The 18,401-nt window shown below is 34.8% G+C and overlaps 1 protein-coding gene across 1 annotated transcript in view; it reads right to left on the bottom strand.

Annotated features, from left to right (window-relative positions):
• CNTNAP2 (contactin associated protein 2) overlaps positions 1 to 18,401 on the bottom strand; it is a 2,266,356-nt gene that overhangs the window by 1,541,750 nt on the left and 706,205 nt on the right. The window contains 1 exon segment of the mRNA NM_001133793.1: positions 10,318 to 10,511. Coding sequence (NP_001127265.1) covers positions 10,318 to 10,511 — 194 coding nt within the window.

Raw genomic sequence — 18,401 nt, 5'->3', positions numbered from 1 at the left:
ATCCTTAATTTCTGCAGCCAAAAATAGGGCTTAATCATAAAAATAATAATCTATATCCTCACATATTAGTTGTTTTGAAGATTAAATGATATAAAGCACATTAAACACTTAAGGAACCCCCAATAAATGTTGGTTGACTGTTATTATTTATTAATTCGTGCAGCTGAAGTTCTCTGAATTTCTCTGCTAAATCACAGGAGTTTTCACAGACATCTTCCAAGCTGCATATTAATATCATTATAAAGCATTTAAATGGCAATTACAATAGGCCCATTCACTGTCTGATCAAAATATATTGGTGAAGTGCATCGGAGAAATGCGCATACTTATCTCAAACATTATTTTCATTTGGAAATGGACAGAATTTTTTCTAGAAGCCAGAGTCTATGCTCTACTCTTGCTCTAGACTCCTGAAAAGGCATAGATGGTGAATGAACCTTTCAGACAGCCTGTCAGCACTGTATCTTTTTGCCAGAATGATCATTTCACTGCAGCCTATAATTAAGCTAGTTAACTCAAGCAAACCAAATTTATTTGCCAAGACATTTTAACATTCTAGTAGTTCTCTCCCAAAGTCAACATCGACTAAATTAGCTACCTGGAAAATAGTATGCAGAAGTGAAACACATAGAATGAGTATCTTCATGGTGTCCAGGGGCATAAGCATCCTGAAAGCTGTGCAAGACGATCCGGGCTTTTGTTTTAAGTTATTGTAGTGATTTTTGCTGTCCTTGCAATTAAAATACATTATTCTCAAGGCTAGACCTATTATTAAGTACTTATTTGCATTCTTTATATCACTTTTAATTTAGTATTCGAGAAACATTAATGATAACGTTCGTAATAATACTGATAAATAGGAGAAAGTGAAACAAGAGGAAGATAAGAAGAGACTATATTTATGGGGCATTGTTCTAAGCAATTTATTTTTGATTATTTCTCACAAAAATCCCATAAGGTAAATACAATTATATCGCTTTTACACCTAAGGCAACTAAGGCCCACAGAAGGTTGATTAACATAGTTAAATACACACCATGAGAAAATGTTGGAGCAGAGATCAGATAGTTGAGGTCCGGTCCAGAGCCCATGCTATCTTGTTCTATAAATATCGTGTATGTATTCAATAGTATTTTCAATTAGTCAAAATGAGCAGGGGTTCATTATAGTAATGGAACTTCTTGCTGAAGCAAAATAAGTATTTGGCTCCATATTCAGTAGGGAGGTCAGTATACCTGGATTCAAGGTTCCAATTTAAGTGACATCATGGTTCTCAGCCTCAGCTTATTCATCTACAGAATGAGATACTTCAATTCAGCTGTAAACTCATAAACATCTGTTTTGTGCTCTGCAGTGAGCTCTATATGATGAATGGCACAGAGATAAAAATGTGTGTCCTAGGAGACTGCATAAACTCCAAGGATCTTCCAAAATTAGATATTTACATTATATAAATTAAGCATTACTGATTCACAAGATATAATTCCAGAGTTTTTTATTTTAAAAAGTCAGCTTTTTGCTGGGTGCAGTGGCTCATCCCTATAATCCCAGCACTTTTGGAGGCCTAGGTCGGTGTATCACTTGAGGCCAGGAGTTCAAGGCCAGCCTGGCCAACATGGTGAAACCCCGTCTCTACGTCTCTACTAAAAATACAAACAGTAGCCCGGGATGGTGGTGCATGCCTGTTATCCCAGCTACTCGAGAGACTGAAGCAGGAGAATCACTTGAACTTGGGAGGCAGAGGTTGCAATGAGCTGAAATTGCTCTACTGCACTCCAGCCTGGGCAACAGAGCAAGATTCTGTCTATAAATAAATAAATAAAGGTCAGCTTTTTATTTTGTTGCATGTCAGAAAGTCAAGAAAAACACAGTTATTTATAGAATCCCACTCTCCATTCCTACCTATTTCAGCAGAAGATTCATCTGCTTGGAATGACTTTCTGCCCCACTTCTCTGAATGACCAACTCCTTACCTACTTAGCCAATAGTAGGTAGCTCCTCAAGAAGCCTTTGCTGGACCTAACCACTCTGAATAAGACAGCTTTCTTAGTGTTCCCAAAACAACCTAGGCAAGCACCTCTCTATTTGAACATATAGTCATACAACATACTTATAAAATGTATATGTTTAGCCTTATCACTAGTTTATTCACCCCTAGAAGAGAGTAATTATGCTTGTGTTTTGGTCTGTTTATCCCTAGCCTCAATAAGTAGTAGGTGCACAGTGAGTGCCTATTTATCAAAGCTCACTCTTTTTTCATGATAAATCTGTCTGCAATTTGCACTGTAAATTCTAGTTATTCTAATTCTACCTTCTGGTTTGGAAACACAAATGCTGATGCTCATTCCTCTTTCTCGTGAGAGTTCTTCAAATATCAAAAGCAACATGCTGTATCTTGGAGGTATATATGAATCATTTGTGAGTCTTGCTAAACTGTAGATTCTGATCAGTAGATCTGGGTTAGCCCTCTGAGATTCTACATCTCTGACAAGCTCCTGGATATTCCTGGTTCAGCTGGTTTTTCCTTTCATGGCTAACCAGCATAAGCTGTTTTAGTTAATACTTATAAGCCTATTTTCAAGTCTGCTTATCCTACCGTTTTCAGTTGGTCTAAGAAGACATAGAGAAGTACTGTAGACAAAAACGGGTTATTTCTTTCCAAAGGTAATGCACTTTATCAAGTGAATTTATTAAACTAAGTCTAATGAAAACATCCTAGTCATATTTTCACTGACGTTTCATTTAAAAATATATATCTGAAAAAACTTTCCAGGCACAATTCGTATGACAATGCACAGGACTCAGTGATAATAAGTAGGTCCATGATTTGAACGGCATAAATCAGCATTCTCAATTATACTTACAAATGAGTCATTCGTCATTTCAGGCTGGGAAGCACAGATGTATGTAATACAGTACACACACCAATACACTAACAGAAAAACGTTATTATAAAGTGGAAGTAACAGGCTATTTTAAATTTTCAAGAAAAGAGCCAATATACTATGTTAAGGCACCTAGAAATCACAAATGTATAAAATAATTGAGTGATTAATATGTTCCAGACATTGCTCTAAACCCTTTGTTTGACTTTTTCACTTAATACCTACAACCTCCATTGAGGTAAATACTATTCGAGTAAGTGACTAGACCCATTTTACAGATCGGGAACTTAAGGCACAGAAAGCTTAAAGAATCTGTGTGAAGATACACAGATCTATGTTACCAAAATTGTATAATCGGCCTAGGTGGTCTGACTCCAGAGTGTAACATTGAATTACTCATTTCACGGCCTCTCAGGAGTCTGCAGGCACATAAGAAGCATGATTTACTGTCCCCTAAATTTCCCAAAATAAGCATGCTAGTATTCCTCTAAGTTACCACTTGAGCAGAGTAGAAACATACATCTTAAAAAAAGGAACTGATATTTTATTCAAATTATTTGTAGGTACCCATTTATCAACACACTATAGAAATGTGTATTTACTTGGAGTTATTTAGCCTCAGGTAACCTAAATCCAACCTTGACATGATTAAAAAAAAAATTTAGCATTGAGTTCAATGTAAAATAAAACACCTGAAAATATTAGTATAATTGATAACAAATCTTGTTTCAGGGATACTTTAAAAATTAGAAGAATAATTACATATATCCTATTTTATCTCATAGATGAAAAATACATTACACTGTGAAGAACTATATACTGTTATTTTACAGCCTATAAGAAATCTTATGAGATGATAACGTTTTCCTTTATCTAATAATATATGCCAATAATATGTTCAATATTATCAACAGCATCTTATTTTTATCTTCCAGATTTCAGAAAAATATTAAACACATAACCATATTTGTTAGAACAGTTCTATTTATGTACAATGTTGAGTCTGATAAAGTGTCCCAAGAAACCTTAAGACCTTTTAAAATGAGAATCTCACCATACAAATGTGTATTTAGAAAGGTGATCAAAATTCACTAGTAGAGGCATTACGGTATATGCAAAAGGATCTGGAATATCCACTCAACTTATTAAAATTCATGAGACTTTAAAAATATTATCCAGCCTAAGAGGAGTATAAACAGAAAAATCTATTTCACAGAAATAAGGAGCTTATTCTGAAATCACCTTGGAAATTGTTTTTTTCTATACAAGTCCTAAAGATTTTTACCCCACTTATATCAAAGATAATTTTAGAAAGTGTTTGATGCAGATTATTCTGATGTGTTTTATTTCTCAATAAGCTATCTATAAAATTATTTTGAATATGTCTGCCTGGTCCTTTACCCAAATAACTGATGGCAGCAAGAATGCAGATGTTTACATAAAGAAGCAAGGGTAATACTCGTCTATTGGGGAAAAGAATCACATTCATGTCCTAAGTGAAGGAGAAGTTATTATCCGATGGAAGATGTAGGGGCAGGTGACAGGATGGTTGTCATCATGACTTTCGTATGCAGACAAAATTCTAGATATTTTGAAAGAATCTAAGTACACCATTGAACTGTAACACAATGGCATTTATGTTTTATATTTATACTGGGAACAGATTTTTAAGTGATTTGGAAAATTAGTGCAACCACTATAACAAATGGTTGAAAAGATAGGACAGAACAATCCATTCATTTTTAAACAGTGTCCCCTTAAATGGCTCATTGGACACAAGGCCATCATTATGGTAACAGATAACTTGTTACAAGCACTGCAAAGGCACCTGGCACAGAGCTAGGTCTACCAGTCATGCCTCACTGACCCAGCCTGCACTGCACTATCCAAATATGTATTTACCATTTTTTAATCGGAAATTATGACAGAGATTTGCACACATTCTACCTCCAACTTTAAGTAACATTTCCTTAATCTACAGTATTGTCAGATATTTTCAATCATGAATAAAAGTAAAAAGAGGTAAAGTGAATCTGAAAAGCATAGAGGGAGACTAAAAATTCGGAAAATTGTCATTACTGACTATTCTCGCTGAAAAGACATACTAAACTAGATTTGGAGAATGCCTCTAAAATTGGGAACTGATGACACACATGTTTCTAATCTTTATAGCTTGAAAAATTTCTTTACTTACATAATCTCACTTAAATATCTCAATAGGAATTATATCTACTTCTCAGATTAGGATTTCAGGAACAGAGAAATAAAGTCAGATCTCCAAGTTTATAAAACAAACAAATGAAACAAGATACATGAATTCAGACCTTTCGACTCCATATCTTGGCTTTCAGTTGCCCAATGACTAATTATAGGCTAACCCAAAAGGATGATTTTGAGAACTTTTATTTTATAAATACTGGTTGATGGAATATGTAATTAAAAAGAAAGTAGAGAATACGTGGTCCAGCTTATGCCTTGATATTCAGAAAATCCAAATGTTCCATAAATTAAACTGCCAACTATTGTATTTGTCTTCTAGATTTTTGAAATGTTTTAAATTTATGGAAACAATGAAGCTTTATGTGTATGCATCTGTACATGGGAAAAGCATATACGTGACAAAGAGATCTAAGTTTTGAAAATAAGTAATCTATTTAATATTTCTTAGAGAATATGAACTTATTTATCCCTATATTCTTGATAAGTATCTAACCATATAATTTAAGTATGATAAAACAGTTCTGTTCTGTAGAATTCTCCATTTAATAGATGCAGTGGTAATAAATTTCAGTCTAACACCTACTTAAAATTAACAAAATGGATCAAAACTGTTTTTAAAAATAACTGAGGATATACAAGCATGTTTTCATGATTAAGAAGTGTTTTTTAAAGAAAAACAAAAACTGTGTTCATATGACTGGTAAATTTGTAGTACGTTACTATCCTACAAAATAATAGTGGTGTGTAAAGAAGGCATCCACTGCTATTACTCCAGTTTCCTATTTTGGCTCTGAATATCTGCATTCAAAATCTAGTAATTGAATTTCTCAAGCAAAACAGGCCCCTTAGCAAAGGCCTGCTGGAATTCTTATTTAATATAATGTTTAATGGACTTCTGATACAAAATGCTTATACAGAATACTTCCTCTCTCTCTCTAACAGATTATACTTAGGAAACTTGAAAACATCTCAAGATAATCATGCAAATTAGAGTTGGTGGAGTATATAGATGTAATGATTTTTTGGGCAATTTTATTTACCTTTTACATTGGAAAAGAGGTTCTAAATAGAAGGAAATTATATTGTAGATAAAGTATAAAGAATTCTATTATGCTCAGTATCATCAAAGAGGAATGGAAGGTTTGACTAGTTAAGCCCATTTAGAAACTCAGATCTTTGAATATTAAATATTCAGATAAACCATTCTTTAGGAATCTTTTCAGGAGCCATTCTCATTCCCTAATGCAAGTTTCATGACTCTAAAACCTTGTGAAACTGTCATAATTCGCTTCTATATGACTTGTTCTTTGCTTATTTTAATATGTTATCCAATAGTAATAAAATAACTCAGAATGTCCATATGAACATTTAATAAGAATACTACAAAAAATTACTCATGTTGCCCACTTCCCAACAATCAGAAAAAACATAACCATGGACATTTGTTTAAAATTATATTGATGTGATTGAATATACATTATCTTCTATATTTCTCAGGTAAACAATCATTATAAAATGGATAGTAAAAGCAATTTCAAAAGTACATAAAATTTTACATCTTATACGGTGTTTTCCATCAAAAAGCCATCCAATCTTCTCTGTATCAGAATTCTCTTCAAGCCCAGTATACATAATGTTAAGTAGTAGTGGATTAAAAAACGCTAGTATTTAATACCATTTTTAATAAACTTAATCCCAAAGAGTACTTTTTGTTGAAATTTGTAAATGCTAAATTTTAATTACTTAATGAATGATAAGACATAGCCCTAAAATATTCAAGAATTTTTAGAAGTCAACGAACTTTATCTCTTTTAGAATACATCAAAGGATTGGACTCTTTTTTTTTTTGTATTAGTAAGGATTAAAACATTTCTGTCATAGATTATTAAATAATGTAATCATTATGTGGCAGGCTTATTGGTACTTAAATATATTTTGCAATATTTAGATTGTGTCTCTGATATGGTTTGGGTCTGTGTCCCCACCAAAATCTCATGTCGAATTGTAATCCCCAGTGTTGGAAGAGGGGCCTGACAGTAGGTGATTGGATCACGGGGGTGGACTTCCCCCTTGCTGATCTCCTGATAGTGAGTGAATTCTCAAGAGATCTGGTTGTTTAAAAGTGTGGGACAGGCCGGGCACGGTGGCTTACAACTGTAATCCCAGCACTTTGGGAGGCCGAGGCGGGCAGATCACAAAGTCAGGAGATGGAGACCATCCTGGCTAACTCGGTGAAACCCCGTCTCTACTAAAAATACAAAAAATCAGCCGGGCGTGGTGACGGGCGCCTGTGGTCCCAGCTACTTGGGAGGCTGAGGCAGGAGAATAGCGTGAACCCGGGAGGCAGAGCTTGCAGTGAGCCGAGACCCTGCCACTGCACTCCAGCCTGGGCGACAGAGCGAGACTCCATCTCAAAAAAAAAAAAAAAAAAAAAGCGTGGGACATCCCCGTCTCTTTCTTCCTCCTGCTCCAGGCACGTAAGACATGCCTGCCTCCCCTTTGCCTTCTGCCATGATAGTAAGTTTCCTGCGGCTTCCAAAGCTGTGTGGAAACGTGAGTCAATCAAACTCTTTTCTTTGTAAATTACCCAGTCTCAGGTATTTCTTAACAGCAGTGCAAGAACAGACTAACATAGTCTCCAACTTGTTTTGATTTTTAAAATTTTATAATTAGCTCACTACTAATAATCACTCATCATGTAGCATATTGACTTTTAATAAGAAACACAATATTTGAAAGGAAGAAACAAAGTGAACACCAGAGAGGGAGAAGACAATAGAAATGCACCTTTATCACCTTAAGATGGAGAGCCCTATAAGTAGACCCAGCATATCTTCATAATTTATGATATTTTCACTACATGACATCCTTGTCTCCCTGACTCGACCATTATTATTTTATGTAATATCAAGAGTCCAAGGCCAGGTGCGGTGGCTCACGCCTGGAATCCCAGCACTTTGAGAGGCCAAGGCAAGTAGATCACGTGAGGTCAGGAATTCAAGAGCAGCCTGACCAACCTGGTGAAACCCTGTCTCTACTAAAAATACAAAAAAAAAATTAGCCAGGCATGGTGGTGGATGCCTGTAATCCCAGCTACTTGGGAGGCTGAGGCAGGAGAATCGCTTGAATCCAGGAGGCGGAGGTTGCAGTGAGCCAAGATCACACCACTGCACTCCAGCCTGGGCAACAAGAGCAAAACTCTATCTCAAAAAAAAAAAAAAAAAAAAAAGAGTCCCAGACAACCTGAGCAATTTTATCCTCTTCAGCCTTTTTACCTTATGTCTCTGCATTTAGCCATCCTTAACTGTTCAGTATTTGACAGATACATTAAAGTTCAAGTATTTTAGCAGCTATCTTTATTACTATCTTGGCACATTATGAGAGGAGAGGAGATTTGAACACTCTTAATTTTGAGATGAAGACTTTACAAATACAAAAATGTGAACAGTATTTCTGTTCTGATACACAGAACAGTATTTCAGAGTCTGACTTGTAACCCCTCAAGTAATTTTACCAACACGCTAATTTGATCTTAGTTTAGAAATCACAGAGAGTAAACCCCTCAAGCAAGTTTACCAACATGCTCATTTGATCTTAGTTTGGAAACCATAGAAAGTTAGAAAATAATGAGTGCTCTGGGTGTTAGAAGAGTCTGTGATCGAAGCCTTCACTGTTTACTCTCAGTTGGTTGGTCTGCTGTTTGGTGGGTTGGCCACTTGATTTCTCCCTCCCCTTCCCCCCACCTAACCCCCTAACTCCTCCCTCTTCCCCTCTCTCTCTGCCAAATTTTAAGGACAGCCCTTTCAAATTTTCTGTTCTCCTCTTCCTTTTCAGCATATACTTCCTCTACCCCCTTCTTAACTGTAGACTGAAAACCAATCTAAACTATGTATTCAGTGTTCACTGTACATTAGATTCACCATTGGAGCTTTAAAATCCCAAAGCCCAGGCTGCACCTTAGACCAATTAAATTCAAGTATCTGGGGTTGGGCCACAAGGGTCTATATGTTTTAACGTTCTGTAGCTAATTCTACTGTGTATTCAGGCTTGATAATCACTTTTCTATAAATTATGCCTGAGGATTTGAATTATCTCATTTGTGAGATGAAGACATTTTAGAAAGAGGCATTTTTCCCACTACTTGCTTTCCGTAACTTATACATCCTAATACACAAATATTCGTTCCATATAATTATGACTTGAAAGGAGTTATTTCTAAAGTTCTACTTAAGTAGACACATTTTTTATTATCAGGACATTATATCCTTATTTCACATACTGCTGTAGAAATGAACATCCACTTTAGCTAGAAATTATAAACTCTTGTTACTTAGAAAAAATAATTGGGGACTTTTAAAATACAAAGTCTACAAGAGTGATTCATGATAAAGTTAAAAATACCCAGCACTCTGACTAATACTGTGAAGCACATGATTTTAAAAGTGAACCCATTCCTCTTCCTTCTTTTCCCCCTTCCCCATTCATCCTCTCCCTTTCCTCCTCCTCGTCTTCTTTTTCTTCTTCTTCTTCTGGTTTAATATTGATGACAGCACTTGATTTTGGTCATGCCTGCTTTTTAAAGTAATTAAACCAAAATAGAACACTTATATTTTACTGTTAAATAATTTATTCAAATTATTATGTGGTGAATATTTGATTGAATACATACAACTTTTTAAGTTAATAGAGATGTTTTAAGAACAAATGGGTTAAGCTTTATTCTCTTCTTTCATAATAAAGGAATAAAGTGAATATAGATCTGTAATAAGTGTTTAAGACACTATTATAAAATGGACAATTTCTTTTCTTAACATCTATCACTGCTCTTACTTCTCTAAATTATATTCTTCATAATTTCAATATTTTCCTTCAATTGAAGATTGCTGTCTTCAGAAAAGTTATCAGTATCATTCATCACTATTTCAACTTATGTGATTCTGGTCTCATTGATCTGAGTGTGCCTTTCATCTACGTGCTTTAAAACTTCCTCAGGTGATTCAAATTCATAGTCCAGATCGAGAATCATTGCTTTAACCACTGGATAGAAATTATAGCCTGAAGAAACTTTCTTCCATCAACAATGATGAATAAATAGTTTCTCAATGATTTGAATGGATAAATATTGATAACTATATATGCTTAGTAAATCCTGTACCATTTTCTAATATTTCCAAACCAATTCTGTGTCTTTGCTTTCCTGCCAATGACTTACCCAGATATTCCCATCTTGATGATAGGGTTTCCAATTTCTCCCTGTGTCGCTGTAGAGCATCCGGTATTGGGTCACCCAATCTGAGCTGCTATATCTTCCTTGGGTTGCAATGGCACTGATCTGCTTCCGATTGCCAAAGTCTACCTGAAGCCATTGATAATGGTCACTGTCTGATGGAGACCATCCACCAGCACCTGAAGATGGGCAGAGGCAAGATGGGAAAATGAATATTTAAATTTGAACTTGTACAACTGACAATGGAATATTCTACATACCTTAATTGGCCTTGGCAGTGCTCTATTTCACAGATATATTATGAAGTATCCTTTACAGATGCCATTGGGACTTCAACTAATCTTCTTCCAGCTGGTAACATTGATTCTTTAACCTCTTTATGGTGTAATTATGTGTTCATTTTCTCCTGAGCAAATGTCTTCATAATTCCTCAATTAGATCTTATTAGTATATGTCAAAGTCTAATTGGCTGAGGATTGATCAATTTACCATAAACTCTTCAGCTAAAATCATGAGAAAAATGTATGTAACTATCCAATTTTTTTTCTGTCATGTAAACTTTACCATTTAATAAATTATAAATTAAAAACAAGCAATTATACACAATTCTAAAATACATTTTTCTTGTGAAGTTAAGTAGAAAAATATTTGCAATTCTTAAAATGAACCTAATCTTACATTAATTTCCTGTACCACTGAGAGGTACAGGGTGGTATTAGGAAATCAGGCAGAATGTTTATTTAACACTTAGAAGATATACAGCCAATATCTCTTGTAAGTCATATTTCTAGAAAAATTAGATACTAAACAAAGTTAAATCTCTTTTGGCAAAATATAAGAATTGCTTAGCAAATAGTAAGAATGTAAAAACATTTGTTAGAAAAATGGCACTCATATAGATCAATATTCTTAATTTACAGTGATATTTAAAATAACTAGGGTGGTACACAAAATAAGTTACAGAAAATATGGCATAATGTTAGTGCTAAGAGGCACTATAATTTTTACGGTGAGTTCAGCTACTAAAGAGAATAAATGATATAAAAATATTCAATAGATTATCCAATGTACAGTATATCAAAACGTGTGTACAATTTTTTAAGTAAGGAATTTAAAGGCTGGCAAAATAATGTATTCTATGAGGACGTTCATAATAAAAATCATTTTATATATCATCACAGATATTCAAATAATAATGGTTACATGGCCTATTTTTGCTTAAAACTATGATAGAATAGCTTTTTTTAAAATTAAAAAACTAAAAAATATATAAAATAACTGTTTGGCTGGGCGCGGTGGCTCACGCCTGTAATCCCAGCACTTTGGGAGAGACCAAGGCAGGTGGATCACCTGAGGTCAGTAGTTCGAGATCAGCCTGGCCAACATGCTGAAACCCTGTTTCCTTTAAAAATACAAAAATTAGCCAGACGTGGTGGCAGGTGCCTGTAATCCCAGCTACTTGGAAGGCTGAGGCAGGAAAATTGCTTGAACCTGGGAGGCGGAGGTTGCCGTGAGCTAAGATGGCGCCATTGCACTCCAGTTTGGGTGACAGAGTGGGACTCCATCTCAAAAAATAAAATAAAATAAAATATTAAAAAATCACTGTTTTAGGGACTGGACAATGGGCAGTGCAGAACGTGATCCATAAAATAAGATAAACAAATAAGGTAAGCCCTGCCAACTTCCTGGCTTTCCGCTAGCTTCACTTTCTGGATCATGGTACATGGAAGATGATCCCAAATAGAGTTCAGCAGTGCAGTAGTGTCACTGAAACGGAAACATTACAATTCAAAGCTACTAAAGAAGCTGGAATTAACAGGACAGTGTCCCAGAGAGGGCACAGCTGTGTAAAGTGCTTTAGAAATCTACAAGGGAGTCATGAATGAGTCTCTGGAATCTGGACTCAGAAGCAACACTATGCTGTGTACTTTCAGATCAAGACTGCACAAGACCAGGTAAAGGGAGTTCTGAAGTCAACAATAACCAGAGGTTGCACAGAGCTGGGAAAAATTTGATTTCAGACTAGACAAAATTGAGAGACCTTGTTGAATCCCTCCAGGCATTCAGTAGACATCCCATGAAAGTCATGCATTATAAGTAGTGATATTTTAGTCCTAATATGAGGGCTAGTCTGGACACACCTGAGCAAAGGTTACTGAAAAACATAAATCTGACCAAAAATTAATTTTTTGATTGAACAAAACTCAACACTCTATTAAGGAAAGTCATAAACATTTAGAAACTGAACAACATTGCATCCATAATGTCAAGTATATACATTGAAAAATATACTAGACATTTGGACAAGCAGGAAAATATGTCTTAGAACCAGAGGGAAAAAAATCAAAGAAATGTACCCCCAAAATAACAGAAATGAGATTAGCAGACCAGGACTTTAAAACAGTAATTATTAATTTTATTATCTAAAATAAAACATATAAACATTTAAAAAAGAATGCAAAATGTTGAAGAAGAAAAGCAACAAACGAGAACAAAACGGAAATTTTAGGACTAAAAATTACATCTGAAATAGATAATTTAATGGATGGGCTTAACAGCAGATGAGACATAGAAGAAAACATCATTGCACTAGAATGTAGGGCCATATAAGGCATCTAAATTAAGCTCAGAGAGGAAAGACAAGGCTTAAAAAATAAACAGTATTCCAGTAAGTTGTGAGACACTGATAACTGCCCTAACAATCATGCAAGTGGAGTACTAAAAGCAGAGATGACAGAGATGAGGTCAGAATAAAATATATTTGAAGAAATAATGGTTGAAATATATAAACTCAGATATGTGAGAAGTTGATTGAATTCCAGGCAGGATAGATACAAGGGAAAATACAATAAGGCACGTTTTAATTATTTGCTGAAAGACAATGCTAAAGAGAAAATCTTAAAGGTATTCACAGGGTTACAACTTCTCAGCAGAAATAATGCAAGCCAAATGACAATGAAACAACCTATCAGACATGATGAAAAGGAAAGACAAAAAAAAAAAAAGCTGGCAACCGGAAATTCTATGTCCAGCAAAAATATATTTTAACTATAAAAATAATGTAATATTCAAGACAAAAGCTGGGAGAATTTGTCACTTATATGTGTATACTATAAAAATATAAATTTTTCACCTTAAGGGAAGTTTTACCATTTTGAAACTCATATTTACATGAAGAAATGAATGCTTAAAATGCTAAACATGTTAAGTACATATAAAATATTTGTTCATGTTTTTGAATTTCATTAAAAGATAATCTAGTGTTTACAAACAGTAATGATGAATGACAGGGTTTATAATAAATGTGGAAGTCAGATATGTGACTACAATAGTACAAAGGATGGGAGTCTGGACAGGAACTAATGTTATGCTGTGGTCTTCCTTTACACATGAAGTGGTATTATTTGAAAACAGCAAACCCTAGATCAAGGGTCAGCAAACATTTTCTGTAAAAGGTTAAATACTAAATATTTTTGGCTTTGTAGACCATACTACCTCTGTTAAAACTGCCAAATTATGTTATAGTATGAAGAGCAGTACATAAACAAAAGAGTGTGGCCATGTTATAATAAAGTGTTATTAACAAAAACTTGTAGCTGGACAGAGGGTTGAAGTTTGTCGATCCCTGCCCAAGATTAATCTCTAAAAGAAAAAAAAATAGAAATTTACAATCTGTACCTTTCACAATATTGAAATCATATCCCACAAAACATCTGGAAAAATTTAAGTATCTAGTGTATGTGTTTGCATAGGTTATATGGGTGCTGTCTATAAAATATATGTGCAAACGATGTAACTACTTTTCAGTCTCTATTCTTGTATCTTCAATTCATGCTTTTACAAGAATATTTTTTCTATGATACAGTACTTAGCTGCAATTACTCTTCAGGAATTTCCTAGGTTAAAAAGGGTCACATGTAGATGATATATCTTCATGGGGTTGTGCAAATGCAACGACTGGTCAACCTGGGGCTATAAAGAGCCAGTACCCTGCCCCAACCTGTGGAAACTCTGAGGTGTCTTCACAGTCTCAGAGCTCCCTGCAGGGATTGGCGAAAGACTTCATTGAAACTGCATTTCACCTAAACTCCTCCCTGTAACTAATTTCTGTTTCATTCCTTTCTCTTCCACAGGTTTTCATCCCCAAAACACTCCTAATTAACTTCCTGGATGCTATTTTTCATCTCAGGATGTATATCCTGGAGATTCTAGTCTGCAGTACCTCTTGAAACCACTTCCTGATAATCTGTTCACTAACAATGAGTTACTTATACCTTCTTTGTAATGTGCTTTTTATATGTTATTTTTTCCTATTGTAGTGTTAATATATAATATTCCTTATTGTCACATATTATTTATCCTGCTAGTTTACCTAGAATTCCATAAAATTTTGGAAGAGCTGTAGGTTAATTTTGGGGACAACAATATACTCAGTTATTGTGGGATAACAAATATTATTTTCTTACCTGTTAGATATACAGTTCCAAACCTTGAAGAAATTTTATAGCCAATTTCATACAGAGTTCTATCTATGTATTACAAAAAGCAACAGGGTGATTCAGCGAACTAAAGTCAACAAGCAATTAATACAATGAGGTAACAGGTGAGAAAATGTCTGATTGATCGGTGAAACTTAGAATATTTCTTCTGTTTTGCTAATTAATGCTCCAGAATAAATTTTCTTAAGTTACTTATTGTTTGCTGCATTCCAGTCTTTCAGCAAACAAGCAATTAACATACAGCTGCTTAATCCCATTTATCTCATTACTTTTAGCAAAATAGAATTTATTGTCAACTGTAAGGAAAGCAAAAAATCTAAAATCAGGAGAAATATAAGTCAAAATGTGTTTCTTTGCAGAAATATATGTGGAGAGAATACTGTAGTGATTAATCTCAAGGGGAGGGCAAAAGTCAGTCTTTCATGAGGAACATGGTGGAAAGATCGATGAAAAGTTCCCTTTTTCTCTTTGGTCTATCAAACAATGCAATTTGGGGAAGTTTATTACTTTGTTTACTTGGCTTGTGAAATGTGTAACCTCTATTGATCTGAGGATTAATAATGATACCTCTTTCATCACAACCACCTCTGGAATGTGGTGTATAAAAGGGCAAAAATGTTCCCAATGTATTGTAGTAGGTCAAACAAAGTGGCTGGACGTCAAAGAGGAGTTAGAAGAGGTGGAGATGTTGAATAGTCATAAACTCTTAGTTCCTTGGAAGAACTCTTACCTAGAGATAATAGTGCCTAAAACATCTAGCAAATAACTAGTGTATTGTTGAAGTAACTTGAAAGATGTACTTGTTATGGAACTCTTGCTAGTCTCGAAACAATAAGAATGCTGTTTCTTCATTCCCCTTCTCTCTCTTCTTCTGTGCTCTCTCTTCCCTTTCCCACCCCTCCCATCCTCCATGTGTCTTTCCTTCCTCACTCTTCTCTTTATTCTCACACATACACAGATATTCCTCCTCCTGTGTATTTGCATGTGTGTAGTATATGGTGTGTGCACATGTATGCTGTAAAGATATACAGTGTTCGTATTCTATGTGGGTTCCTAGAGTGATCCATTACAATAGAAAATCTGAATAATTGATGAAACTAGTACTCTGGACTAATATGAGTTATTTTTGCTTCGTAATTTTAATTCAGTAAGTCAGACAAAAGAGGAATTTAGTGGGTGGTTTAGAGAGGCCATGGAGCTTCTGTTGTAGTGATAAATGGCTCCTGAAGAAACACAGCACTCAAGTTGGTGGTTTTAACACCACCAGAGACTATATGCCTGGATTCTAATTTAGCAAAAATACAAGGTGAAAAAACATTCAATTAGGGTTAGAACTACTTTTAATAACTGGCTGAGAAATATGTATCAGATGAAAAAAATAAATTGAAAAGGAGACTCCAGGCAAAATTGCATTATGAGTTCAGGCTTTGAGACCCCTTTCTGCTTCAAATACACTGTATTTTTAGATAAGATAGATAAGAAGAAAATTGAAAGGACATAGCCAGGATCAAAAAATAAGATAAACATCTCTATGCACAAGAAATGCAACAAACATGCAAAGCAATGACTGGGGCTGAAGCTGAGGCCAGATAGAGTCTGGATCTGCGGACATACAAAGGCATTTGGGCATTTGATTACTATGGAATATTGGTAATGTAAGTTCCCTGTGTGTATCAGCAACAGAAAGCTTGCTTCAAGGTTACAAACCAAGACTGGCCCTCGGCTAACCTGGTTGTGAAAAGAGACTGAAGAAAGCTGATTACTCACTTAAACATATGGATTATATGAGGCTGTATGCCCAAAGAGGTTAGCAAATAGGCATATCTGAGCTGAGTAAACGCATTCACTGGCTTGGTGACTAGACACATGATTCCCTAAAAACACTGCCAGGCACAGGCATTGGGCGAGTAATGTAAGGTACACTTTCAGACTGGGCATTCTGGGACGTGAGTAGACAAAGTCCCAAAATGATAAAGCACGAAAACAGGGGAGACGACAGGAGATAGGAAGAGAGAAGAAAGAGAGAGAGAGACCAGAAAGAGAGAGACTGGCTGTCAAGAAGAACATGCAAATGAAAATTTCAAATGACAGGAATGAAATCCAATGCCATGAAGTCAACAAAGTCAAAAGTTCAACACCAATTAGCTCCATAAGTAATAGCAATTGAGGGCTAGTGGAGATAAATAGGCTTTATCCTCTCAAAAATATAAAATAGGTAAAGCTATTCATTAAAAATAGCAGTAATTATCAGTTACAACAGGGAAAAATAAAACATTTATAAATGGACACTAAAAGGAAACATGAAGTAGTTTTAGAAATGCAAAATTTCATTGATAGGAAAATAAACTCATCTGAGGAAAAGCTACCAATTATATATAATCTAAGAAATAATTAGTGAGCTAGGCTGGGCATGGTAGCTCACACCTGTAATCCCAGCAGTTTGGGAGGCCGAGGCGGGTGGATCACTTGAGGTCAGGAGTTCGAGATCAGCCTGATTAACATGGTGAAACCCCATCTCTACTAAAAAAAAATACAAAAATTTGCCAGGTGTGGTGGCGGGTGCCTGTAATCCCAGCTACACGGGAGGCTGAGGCAGGAGAATCGCTTGAACCCAAGAGGCAGAGGTTGCAGTGAGCTGAGATCGCACCACTGTACTCCAGCCTGAAAAGAAATAATTAGTGAGCTAAAAGGTAATATTTCCATGTTGACATATATACACACACACACACATATACATATTTATAAATTATACAATGTATATGTTTATAAATTTATTATATAAAATATATAATAAATATATTGATGTTAATATTAATATATTAGATTAAATATCTAAACATATAATGTATATTGATATATATTAATATGTACATATATAAAATTTATTACTATATATAAATTGTACTTTATATAAATATATATGTTAATGTATATCAATTATACATCAGTAAACCTGTTAAAATTTGCAGTAGTTAACAGACATTGGGGATAAATTAGAAGTTTCTAGGGTAAGTCTAAGAGAAGTTCTAGACTAAGACCAGTGCATAGAATATAAACATTTGAAAAACTGATATTTATTCAAAACTAAAAAAGACATGACACCATGAATTTTAAGACCTTCTGAACATTTTAAATAATATGTAACATGAGTTTAAGCCTACAATGGAGAATTATCTAATTGATACTGAAACAGTAACAGGCATCTTAAGAAGTGCTAAAAGGAACTCATTAACGAGCTCGGATTTTATTTGCAGTGGGGGATAAACATCTGCAAGGAGGTCATGTGATCTACGAGAAGTGGATAAATAGGCTTCAACCAAGTGTAGATATTTTATTGATTAGAGTAGCCAGGGAAGAGGGCTATGTCCATTAATCAATATCTGTTATAAACTAGAGTAGGAAAATTGGCAGTGGCCCAATCATTCCTAAAATATCGATAAATTAATACTTATATAAATAAGGTTGAAACAAAAGAGCTTGAAAACTATTTTTTAAGCAAAACAGAAGAAAAAAGATATAATACTGTCAGATATTATTTAATGACAGGAAAATAGTACTGTTTGTCGCCCA

The sequence above is a fragment of the Pongo abelii genome, chromosome 6, assembly GCF_028885655.2.
Source record: "Pongo abelii isolate AG06213 chromosome 6, NHGRI_mPonAbe1-v2.0_pri, whole genome shotgun sequence".
In the NCBI taxonomy this organism is placed as follows: Eukaryota; Metazoa; Chordata; class Mammalia; order Primates; family Hominidae; genus Pongo; species Pongo abelii.
This window is presented reverse-complemented; position numbering and strand designations above follow the sequence as displayed.